The sequence below is a fragment of the Acanthochromis polyacanthus genome, chromosome 19 (genome assembly GCF_021347895.1).
Source record: "Acanthochromis polyacanthus isolate Apoly-LR-REF ecotype Palm Island chromosome 19, KAUST_Apoly_ChrSc, whole genome shotgun sequence".
NCBI lineage: Eukaryota > Metazoa > Chordata > Actinopteri > Pomacentridae > Acanthochromis > Acanthochromis polyacanthus.
The window spans coordinates 10,685,174-10,697,641 of NC_067131.1; the positions used below are offsets into that span (position 1 = coordinate 10,685,174).

Consider the following 12,468-nt stretch of genomic DNA (forward strand, 5'->3'; position numbering starts at 1 on the left):
TTTCCTGAGCATCAACATTCTGGTGACAGACTCCCTGCCTCTCCATTTCATCTGTTAGTCTGTTTGTCAGACCGGTGCAGGTGACAGAAAGTGAATATGAACGGGACAATCTGTCTGGCTCCATCAAAGTGCCGGTGCTGCGTTGAAGCCACTTAAATAAGCCTGAAATTACTAGCTAATTCAATTAGCAGAGGTTCTTCAAAGGCAGCGATACGGCCAACATGACATCTAGCCATTTCTAATTTTCCCCCTCAGTGGCAACAGAACCGGTCCTGCTGGCCTTACACCAAGAGGAAAATTACAATTAGGTTTCACAACAGGGCCTGAGCTAAGAGGCTGGTGCAATAGGAAGAAACAAGTTCAAGTGCTGCTTGTAATTGGGACATTTTATTTGATTTTCTTCACAGAATCAGACAGTTGTTTGCGGCCAGAAATTGTGCTCTCGCAAACAATAGAGACGGCAATAACTGTCAATAATAGCAACTGTTAATGTGTTGATTTGGCTTGCTATTCTTTCGTTTTTGTTGCTAAGAATGACTGCGTTTCAACTAGTATTAAATCAGTCAGTTCTTCAGAAACACAAATGACTGCTGTTGACATGTGTAGAGTGACTGGCTGCCTTGTGTCACTACACAAGATCTATAAACTACAGTACAGTACAGAGAGGGATGATAATCTGACAGAAAGAACTAAAGTGGAAAATAACGCCAGTCATTGTTTTAAGTCCAAAGGGTGAATGAAATGGAGCGTAAGCAGCATTTATATGGTGAGAAAGAGCAATGCCTCATCACTAGATACTGCAAAGCTGTTTTTGGCTCACAGCAGCGCTTCGTAAACAGCAGGCTTTAGGGATAAAGTCCAGTGGTATGATTGGTGAATTTTATTATTATATTGAATAGATTAGATTACATTTTTCTTGCTCATTAACAAGCATTGCTGTAAGTGCCTTGGACACATCAGAAGATAAAGCTATTGAGATCACTTATAAACATGCATGCAAAAAGGGGGAAAATTAGATAATTATTTTAAAGGACACTCTTGTATTACATCGTCTCTCTCTACTGTCCAATATAACAAAGGTAAAAATTACCAGAAATTAGGAAGGATTTTTACATTTGTGTTTCTAACGGACCCACAATTTTTCAGTGCTTTTTAAAAAAAATGGTATACAGTTGCCATGTAGGTTATCTGACAATTTTTACTTGTCTTGTTTTAATGTAGCCACACAAAAGTTTGGATTGAGACAGACAACTTTTACAACCACGATCGGCAGTTCTTTCACTCAGACACAAACATGAACTTTTTTGACACCCACTCTTACATTTACCCCAGACTGCAGAGTGGAAGAAGCTAGTAGCTTGATTTGCATTGTATAAGGTTGCTGACACATTTCATGAAAACCAGCAAACTAAAACTAAATAAATACACAAAGAGCTGAACTGGTCTTTTTTTCTGATTTTCGGACAGGTTGAAATATTTTCTTATTGTTAGCAGAAGCAACAAACCACATCATGATTGAACGTTTTGCTGAATGATGAAGAACTTAGACTATCTCTCTCTATTTTTTTTTTGTATTTTTGCCATTATTGGACAGAGACAGTGGAAAGAGGTTGGTCAGGAATTGAACCAGGGACTCACTGCTCCAAAGCATTTGCACCCACATGGCAGGGCCACCCCTTCGAGTACCGAACTTGACTGGATAAATTACTGAATTGATGTTTTTGGCTCTTAAAAAGCAATGAGCCCACCTTTTAAACATATCACAGCATCAAACTTGATCCTGTTCATTAAGTTGTGGGAAGCCAAACATATGATCAATATGTGATTTATTGTGCAGCCTTAATTTCCAAGTCACTGTCAACTAAATCTGATCAAATCACATCCACACAGCTGTAAAAAGGGCTTAAGTTTTAAACTCAAAGTAGGCTACGAGGATAATATTGTAAAGATGTTTTTTTCTAAACCTTAACTGTGATAGTTTCTTTTTTTTATTTTAATGTTAAAGAGAAAGGCATGTAGCTACTCCTGAACTTGCAAAGTGACAAGAGCACAATTTTGCCTTTTTTTTATGAAACCTTTATTCGACACGAGCTTTGGTTGGGCTTGCATTTCAGATTCCTTCTACTTATTTGGAATAAGGAATAACCAATAAATATAATAGTCAGATAATCTTTAACATCTGATTATTATATTTATGATATTTTTATAATATATCTAAATACTATTTATATTGTTGTTATTATTAAATATTAATGTTGTTGCTATTATTATTGTGTTCTATTGTTGCTTTCTTTTAATCTGCTTTTATTTCTTATTTTACTGTTTGTTTTTAACTGGAAAGCACTTTGGTCATATTGAGTGTTGTAAAGTGCTATATAAATACATTTTGATTGATTATTATGCTCTTTTTGAAAAAAAAGCCAACATATGTGGACGCCAGGTCTTAGGAGGTTAAAGCACATAAATCTGTCAAACCTGAATTTTGAAAATAAAAAAAATGAAAACAACTTTCAAAACATTATTTTAAATCCACAATATCAAGTAAATAAAATACAATGCCATTAACATTCTGGACTAAAGCTTGCATATGCTACTTACATTAATTAAACACTACATAACTGACAGTCCTGTTCAGTGCATGCGGGACTCACATTGCCGTCGTCGGTAGTACGAGCTCTCCGGGGACCCTGGTGGTTGGATCCATTCACCACATCGCCTCTCACCTCAAATGGACTCTGTTAACGAAGAAAGTGAAATGACTTCATCATGTGTACGTGAATCTGTCACAATGATGTAAAACTTTCCTGTTGTATTATCTTTTAAATAAGTCAAGCAATTATTCAGTCTCATCTAATACAGTGACTAAATGCAAATGAGTAGTCTGCCAAGAGTTATTTTAGTTTTTTCAAGAGCCAGCCATGCTTTTAAGAATACACTGAACATTCTTCACTTTGACAGTGCTCATCTTTTAATTGTAATGAGTGCATTTTTACATAGACTATATGATGCATGAAAAAGCTTATAAAGTGGCACAGATGACGGAGAAATAATTAGAAATTAATGGCGGTACGAAACAAATCCTGGCAAAGGAGTACAGCGGCATATCAAAGAACCAGATGTAGGGATTGCTAAAGCAAATGGATGACAAATAATTTATGAGGTATCACAGCAAACGGCATGGAAAGATTCATCATGCAGCCTTAATTCAACATCGAGACCGGGAGAGATGAAACTGGAAATCACCGGCGCGCAAATTCAAGGAGCACACAGGCGAGCGTACCTCATCTAAGAGTTTCTTTTGTTTGAAGCACTCAGTAATCCCTGCAGAGAGGAGAGAAGAAGAGAAACTTATGAGCTTATTGTCGCAAGCACAAACACTATTCCGGTGGCTCCTGTATTATGTAACAGTGCTTTTATTCCAGCCTGTCCCCCCACATCACGCTGTTTTGTATTTAGTCATTGTTCCTCAGCGCATCGGCGATAGCGCTCCACAATAAAGTAAAGTCATACTCACACTGGAAGCTCACCACCCACTTCCTGCCGGCAATGCCAAGGAAGTATTTCAGGGTGCGCTCACAGACCAGTTGTTCATCTGGCAGAGAAAAGAGAACAAGCAGAGATGTGTGAAAAATGTGCAAGAATACATGTATGCCCTCTCACATGCCTTGATTTAGTAACCTAGAATTTAAGTGATATAAAAAGAGGTTTAGTGTGACTGATGGCTGGATATGAAGGTTCAGAGACAGCACATTTTGATTTAAGTTCTGCTATTCTGGGGATATTTTATAAGTAAATGTAAAAATATAGATACAGGAGCCATGAAGAATGTAGTAAATGACTCTTGGGGTTTACCAAAGTGGTGGTGCTGGTATTGAAGAGATGAGTCAGAACAGGAAAAAAAAAAAAGACTTGACATGACAGTGACACAGAATGAGTGCACAGTACATTATAGTACACAGACACAAACGATCATTATGTGCAGATGAGAAGCCCTGTGTGCTGTTAGAGACGATGCCCGGAGCGGTAATGTGATGCAAAAAGAAAAAAAAAAGGGGAGGGGGGGGGAAGCACAATATATGGCTGTATCTACTGCCCACTCTTCCCAGAAATTACATTTTTACTATGTTATCACTTATATTGATTAGATTTTAATTACTTGGGTAAATCTCGGTGGTAAGGTACTGTAAAGAACTAAATGTTCTTCCGTATCATTACGTTTGCAAGTGCAGTGACACTTTCTTAAACTCACAGCTGTAAGATATTCTATAAATGCATCTTAAAACTTTTTATTTTAAGAGATTGTATTGTTGTGCTATAGTTGTAATAAAAATTAGGATTCACACCGATGCAGAAGGTGCAATTAGAAGTGACATGGACTAACGGGTAACTTACTTACTGAACAGATTTGGGATTTCTTGTACAATATCAGTGTCCTATGGATTAAAATTAAACTAACAAAGTTTATTCTGATGACTTAAAGCAAGACATTCTACATTTTCTGCTCCTGTGATTAAAAATACCTCATATAAAAGAGGCTTGTTGAATAGGTCTATTGTTAGGCAAGACTGTGACTGGATTACATCTGTCAAAAATCTTGATATGCAAGTCAAATGGTAAACAAAGACAGCAAAAGACAGCTAAGTTTAAAGTATTTCTTAGAGAGACTCATTGCAACAAACTTGTGTGATGTTGAATGAATTTCATTTTGCATTTAATAAGAAATTTAAATACACTCTTTCTGTCGTTGCGCAGTGTTGTCATATGGCACTCAAAGCACAACCACCATAAAAATTAAACATGTTAATTAAAGTCAGTCTAAGTTAGAGAATAAAACACTTTTCCCATGGTGGTGTAATAATGTGTGAAACAGAGGGTTCATTGCTGGATAGTTTTATTGTTTCAAGCCCTCCAGAAATAATCAAATGCGACAATTTGGTCACAACTCATTAAGCCTGTGACAAGGGAAGACAAAAAGTTTGTCTTCCAAGCATGAGTCAAGTGCTGGCTATTGACGTCGCTCAAAGGAAAAACATTTTGGAAGATTTCCAATTAAATCCTGCGAACAGTTATAATGCGAGACCTACTGCTCCTTTCCAACCTTTAACCATAAGGATCAAGAGACCCACCATTCCCGTGTTTTGGTTGCCTGGGAAACAGCTGCCATTTAAAAAAAAAAAAAAAAAAAAAAGACTTCTTAAACAGTGACAGTTAATATGGTGCTTTGGAGACAGCGAGCTTTGAAATTAAAAATAATCTATCAGAGAGGGTAATTAGCAACAAGCGGATGAATGGAGGAGAGAGTGTGTGGGTGAGGGAGCAACGGAGAGCTTATCTCTAAGGAGCGCTTTAGAAGACGCACAAAACAAGCTGTAACTACATGTAGAGAGAAAATGTACTTCTGCAAATGCAAATGTTCGCTCTCGAGAGAACGTGTTAAAACTAGAAGTAGAACTGGAAACAATTAAAGTGAAACTTGAGCCAATTTAATTGTTCTGTTGTGTATCAAGCAAATTTTAAACCACATATTAAAGTCTAGTGGATCAATGTATCACTTCTAGCAGTCAGTAAATGGACAGAGCATTCTTACCTGTTCGCATTATGATATGAGTCACATCTGGGGTCACCTGGGAAACCACACGGGCACCAACTCTCTTTGCAAACTTTTTCACCATTGTCTGTTGGCAAAAACATCTAATTGGCTTGTGCATTCTACAAACGACTGAGCTCAATAAAAGTATCGATCGGCTGAACAGGCACCTGCTCATTGGGGCCTAATCCAGACGACACAAGCACCAGCTTAGCTTTGCATCCATCTTTGGGAGGGCTGCTGTTTTCTTTGTCTTCTTGCTCATCTGATGGTGAACTGCAGTTCTTTAGTGCTTTGGATGCCAAAGTTGGACCCGGCATTTTGGAGCCTCCAGTGTCTTTTACACTTAACCCTGTGCAAACTGAGTGCTGCACTGCTGAGGAAAGAGACAAAAAGAGGCAGAGAATCATCAACAGTTAGACAGAACTTCATCTGGCCAGACCCATTTCTCTTTTACAAACCTCATTACCATACAGTCAGGCACCATGCAGCAGACAAATCCAAATCACAAATAGCCTTACTGTTCTCTGCGATGCCGCCATGCTTTGACAGACTGGGCTCAATGACTCCTGAGTTTGGGTCTTGTCCTGCATCTGGAACATGTTTTCTGCAAAAAAAAAAAAAAGAACAGATAAACTTTGTGAAACACTGCAGTACACTTCTCCATCAGCAGCTTCAGGGATGACCTAAACTGAGCTGCTTGACTGGGGCTAAACACATTTTTAAACTGATTCTTTAGTCCCCCTCTACTCAAAACACGTTTTGGTCAATGCTACCTCTCCTCTGTCTGACCTCCAAGTGCAGAATGATGTACTATAAGTTCAGGGTTTGACACTAGCCTGCTCTCAGATTATTCTGGTAAAAAGTTTGGAGTTTAAAGCAAGAAACTTGAAGCCTGCATTGCAGACTGAGATAGGACTTTCAGTGATATACGGTGACATCTTGTATCCAGTGGGTGAACTTTTGAAATGCAAAATATTTGCACAGGCATAGATTCTGAGCTCTTCAATAAGGAGGAAGGTGTGGATGTTATTTTTATGAATTTTCTAACCAGATGATTGAACTTTTTTAATGGAAAAATCATATCAGACACACATTATTATTCAAAGCAGGGTATTTTTATACATTTTCAAACAGGCTGGTGGGTGATGTTTAAGGCTGATCAATTTCAGATTGAATTTTCTTATGTTTAACTTCACATAGACCAGCTCAACTTGAATATTTTGCTGATGCTTATCACATCCTGTCCAAACCAACAGTCCCAGACTGGACCGGACAGCACCTGCACTGGATAGGACATAAAACACTATACAGCAGGGAAACATCAAAGGAAAGCTGTGGCCCAGGTTATATATAAATATATATTCCTTTGGCTTTAATAATTCTAGTGGAAGTTCACTTTAGGATACAGTGCAGAAAGTAATAAGAAAGTGACACACTCCACTTGTGCACAAGACATCTGAAGTGAAACAATGACTGTGATCTCTCTTCATTTTCATTGTGTGTGTTTGCATCCACATAAGATGAACTCTGCAGCCCTTTTCATACTTTCAGTAGGCAGAGCAAACTGGACAAGAAGGAACACACTGCAATTAAGTTTTATTATGTAATACTGCGCTGTAAATACTTCCCCGGTGATGCCTGAACAGGGATGTACTGCAGTTTGCAGCTTTCATCCCTTTTAAGTCTTTAGTAAGAGAAACTCATCATCATTTAGATCAAGGACACGTGACTGACCTAAATTTTACACTTTGGCCATAAAAACACATCTAGGGTTACCTTGTCTGCACATTTCTGCTCGTAATTGTGCTGCATTATGTTGTAATTGCAGGTTTATAAACTGTAGCCATGCAGCTGAATAACAGCAATTTAAACACAGAATAATTGTGTCGTTTTCAAGCAACAGAAAACATATCACAGTAAAAACACTGAGTCAGAAAGTTGATTCCAATATCACAGGCCATCATTTAGTCTGAAAAGATTACAAGCTATTCTATATCTGATATAAATAACATTTCGGAAGTTCTCTTTGCTTGTCTGTTCTTTTTTTGTTTAGGTTTTTTTTTCTTCACTCAAAGATTCCAGTATTACTGATATCTGGCAGCGTGCCTGCACTTAAAATTACCTGTCCCAAAGTGATAGCAGCTCATTGAACACTTATACTCCAGTGCCAGCTATTCTTTTCAATTCCACTATTGCATTCTTTTCTAATTTAGAACTTGTACTTGTAAGCCCCTCTGAGTTTTCATCCAACTCTTTCCACCGCTCCCTCTTTCTTCTGCCCGGAGGACAGCACTTAGAACCCTGCGAGGCGAGAGGTTGAGGGGAGGCGGCATTCAGGCGGGAGAGATAAATTACTGTGGCAACACAAGTTTCCCTCTAAGTGCTCTAAATGACATATAAGATGCAGTCAGTAATGACTTTTTTATTCTCCACAGCATAAGCAGATTCTGGGTTCATTAGCGAGATTATCCGCCTGTCCTCTTGAGATGCATCACCCTCTGAGAACAAGCCTAACAACACACACACACTCGCAAAAAATCTCTTTCAGTTACAGACTGAAAGAGACCAATTACATGCCACTTGCTCCAGTTATTGTACTGCTTAATGTGGCTGTGTTGAAATATAGCTCCATTTGAAATTTATTAACAATGTATACAACACTCTTGTGGACAGAAATGCGACGCACTGAGGCAGCTATGATTTAATTACATCTCTTATTGAAGCTTAAGTTTGAAGATTGTCACAACTATGACTTGAGGTCAGTATCAGGCCAATGTTTGGTTAACTGGCCTGCTCACTAAATAAAGAAAACCTCTTCTGCTATTATGCTATTTTCATATTCCTTGCACATTGAGTGGTCCGCTTACTTTTTTTTGTATTTAATGTTTATTCACTGGCTGGCAGAGAGTTTGCTGAAAAGATCAATAACGCTCTCATATCTGGATGGCAAATTTGAAGAAGCTGGTTAACTCAGTTTACTACAAAGAGCACAAACAGGATGAAACAGCTTTATCATCTATGATAAATCTGCATTTTTCCCCCCCCAACGCCTCAAACTGTTGCTTTAAATGTACTCACTGACAGTTACTACAAACACAAAACTAGTCAGACCAGAAAGACTAAAAGTTGCTTCAAAGCTCTCTATCACTTTTATTCAGATTGGTGAATGCAGAGGATTGCCAACATCAAGAATGTCTTCTCTGCAGGAATGCAGCTACCATGTAGAACAGTCCAATTCCTGACGATCACTTAGCTGCGATATCATCAGCTCCTCTAATCACTTCCTGCATTTCCTGCCAACTGGGACTTGCAGCAACATTGTGCAAATATTTGACCTCAAACAGCTCCAGAGTCATGTCGATGACACACTGAAATATAATAAAGAACAGCACTTCTCTCTTGCCTGTGAAAGTTGTCGACTTGCTAGTTTTCATCACGATTCAAGTCAGCCTATTTCAACAAAAGAGATAGCATCTGCTTTACTCCACCTGTAATACAACTTCCAATACTGACATCCATGAAAAAGCGTGTTGAAGTGGCAGTTCAGTGCGAGAATCACATTTTTTCGTTCTTTCTGTGCTGTGTTTGTGCTGTGATTCAACATCCTAAAGTTAGAAGGCTGAACGGCTCAAAGTAAACTAACATTATGCAAAATAGCAAGTTTTATTCAGCTGAAGCCCACATAAAATTAAGTTGCCTGTTGCTACAGACAGGAAAATTGCTGGTTTCTATTCAGAAGATGATTTTGCAACTGCGTTCCAGTACCCTTCACCACTCGAATTTAGAGGTCAGCGGAATTTAAAGCACCAGAATCCCGTAAATGCCACTTGTGGCCGCGCTGCCCCTGCTCAGCAAAAGTTAATGCTGGCCAGCTCTCACATTAGACAGGAGTTGCCTTAGCCCTGTTGCAAGCCGCTGGCACACTTGTGCATGTGAACTGTGACGTCAGCAAAGTGTCATAACCTTATATACTCGCACCTCAGGCATGCTTGACTTGCTGCTGACAAAATTACAACCTACACTGCTAAAATAGCAATAGCAGAGGCACTGTACAGAAAGCATGCCATTTAAAAAACAAACTAAATAGCTGTTCTTCTGCAACTTTCTGGAGTACATCTTTTCTTTCCAAATGTTTGCAAGAATCTCCCTCTTTGAGGTTTGTGCCTTCTGGAATCCCTATGCTCCCGCAGAGATGGATACAGATGCCTGTAGAGACAGACCTGCTCACAGATTTGTGCCTGCAGCTCATCCATTCTACAGATGTGCCACACCTGCCTTACGAAAACTAGGAGGGGCGCTACCACACGAAATGACACTAAACCACACTGTGCACAGCTACTAATGATATAACTTGCGTAAATGTAGCTCAGCTGGCATTTATTTGAGATAGGCTGTGGTTTTACGTAACGCCAATTACCACAATTCCTACCACAATTAAGCCATGAAGCTAAAATAAAGGAAAAATTTCACCTTATGGATAAAATATTTTTGTCTTTTTGTCTTGCTAAACAATTGTTTGTTCAGAGGGATGTTGACGATCACTGTGAACACAGTTTTTTCTTAGATTTAGTTTATACTTTGTGTTGATGGTTTTGGAGATTTTATTGTTGCAATGTGATGAACATTTCGTTTATGCTTTATCAATTTACATTCTGCATTTTACTCCTGTTTATATTCTTACATTTATGTCCACGTTAGCTATATTCTCAGGTTTGTGCCGTTATTTTTGAATCGAGTAAAACGTGTAATGAAATGTGCTATTTAAATCAAACTTCCAATATTTTCTTTAACATTTATGTGTTGTTCAGTGTCATGTATCACTTCTTCATTGCGTTTCATAACCAAACAACTCTTCTCTTCATAAATGTAGCAGTACATAGGAATGAATTACACATTTACTTACATAATCTCTATGCAGAAATAGAAATGTAAATTCAGTATCATTAAATAATCCACTCCTCCATGTTTTACTTACCCGTCTAACCCTTGGCCTGCGTCCTGGTCACAAGCATGAGATTTGTGAGCATCTGGGCCTGAGGACATGAAATTACCATCAAATTAAAATCCGCCTTGAATACTTGCACAAAGCCTGAGCATGAGCTGAACTAAACTAAACACTTTGGTTTGCCAAGACAGTCAAACACATTCCTTTGAAACAAGGCAAAGATACAAATAAGAGTATCTTCATTTTGATCTGCTCTTCATATTGAATTTAAACAGCGGGCAAATATTCGTGCTCAATAGCACCAAAGTCACTAATTCCACTAATAGCACGGATCATCTGCAGATTATTTTTCAATTAATTATTTTGTAAATTAAATGTCACAAAATAGAAAAAATGCCCATCTCAATTTCTTACAGCCCAAGGTGATGTCTTAAGCTTGATTGTTCTTCCAACACTCCAAGATATTCCAATTAATTTATCAGAGGAGACTAATAAAAATCAGCAAATACTTACAGTTGAGAGGCCATAAACAGGGAATATTAGCCATTTTTGCTTAAGAAATACCTTAAACAATCATTTAATGAATAAATCTTCCCAGCTCTAGAAAAAAACACACATATTTACCATCAGCTTACCTGTAGTTTTGTTGTCCTGATGGGTTTCTGAGGTGACTTCACATGCTGGACTTCCTTCTTTCTCCTGAAGCACCTCTGACACCAGAGCCATCAGCTTCTCCAGCCTCACCAGCTCATTCTTCATTTCTATCTTTTGCTAAAAGAGCAGACAACATGGTAAAGTACAGCAGCTTAAAATTCAAAATGAGTCACACAGTTGATTTAAAAAAAAAAAAAAAAAAAAAGCTGCAGCAACATTTAATGCCCCCCCCCAAAAAAAGAAGACCACCCACTGGCTGCATATTTGGAGTCTTGCACTGATGTATGAAAACAATTAACAACTGTCAGTCAGTGACAGCTACACTCATTACTAGAAGGGAATGGGTGCTTTTTGTGCCAGAGAGCAGATACTGTGCCGAACATATGGCAGAATAAGTGAGTGAGAAGACGATTGTGTAATATTTATATGAGAGAGAAGTGGCATCAGCTTTTTCAACGGAGGCTGAAAGAAAAAAAAAAAAAAAAAACAGTCTGTTGGTTTATTACTGTGGGTTTTGCTTCACTAGACTAATGCTTTCATTATTTTAATTTCTTCCTTGGAGTTTACAGTGCCAATGCATTGATTATGTATACAGACAGACAACAAAATAATAGCAGAGCTCTGTGTGTAATCCTGGGCCCTTTCTAAAGCCCAGGGCGTGAAACTTGAACTCCCCAGTCAAATACGGTCGACAGATAAAAGTGAGCGCGCTGGAAGACGGATGAGGTAGAAAACAAGAATCATCTTCTAGGCGGCATTTCCTCTAACGTAAATGAAATGCAATTTAGAAAGCTGCTGAGGGGGACATTTTTCACTGAGCGAGGTAGTCTGTCATCCAGAGGCTGACAGTTGGGTTTGGGGGAAATGCGGTGGCTGCCCTCTATGGGGCGTAAAGTGACGGTGCATCACTGGAGGCACAACGAAGACAGGTGACGCTGACCAAGCAAAATGATTCTAATGCTGGAATTAATGGAAAAATCACACTCTGGCAAGGACTGAATGTTGTTAAGACACTGAGTTGATTGCCGTTTTTTTTTTTTAAAACAAAGGCTGCATTCAAACCATACATGAAAGCAAAGAAAGAATAATTATATTTACCTGTGTAACAAGGACTTCGCTTGAGAATTGTGATGATTCAAAGGAAACACTGGTGTCATTTACTGGGACATCACCTGCAGAGAGGAAAAAATCTGATTGCTTTGTGTCCCCAATCTTTATGCTTGTATTAAAGCCCAAAGACGCACACATTCTTGCAGCAGGAAACAACACAGCAAACACA

At 38.5% G+C, this 12,468-nt stretch overlaps 1 protein-coding gene across 2 annotated transcripts in view; it reads right to left on the bottom strand.

Annotated features, from left to right (window-relative positions):
• LOC110959318 (BRCA1 DNA repair associated) overlaps window positions 1-12,468 on the bottom strand; it is a 32,143-nt gene that overhangs the window by 11,466 nt on the left and 8,209 nt on the right. Inside the window, exons 10-18 of one of the 2 annotated variants that reach the window (XM_051939346.1) lie at window positions 12,288-12,361; window positions 11,171-11,306; window positions 10,566-10,623; window positions 6,109-6,194; window positions 5,758-5,960; window positions 5,588-5,675; window positions 3,515-3,592; window positions 3,281-3,321; window positions 2,652-2,735 (exon numbers count right to left, since the gene is read on the bottom strand). In XM_051939346.1, coding sequence (XP_051795306.1) covers window positions 2,652-2,735; window positions 3,281-3,321; window positions 3,515-3,592; window positions 5,588-5,675; window positions 5,758-5,960; window positions 6,109-6,194; window positions 10,566-10,623; window positions 11,171-11,306; window positions 12,288-12,361 — 848 coding nt within the window. Of the gene's footprint in view, window positions 1-2,651; window positions 2,736-3,280; window positions 3,322-3,514; window positions 3,593-5,587; window positions 5,676-5,757; window positions 5,964-6,108; window positions 6,195-10,565; window positions 10,624-11,170; window positions 11,307-12,287; window positions 12,362-12,468 lie in introns of both variants that reach the window. The other variant, XM_022206126.2, reaches the window with a different exon arrangement.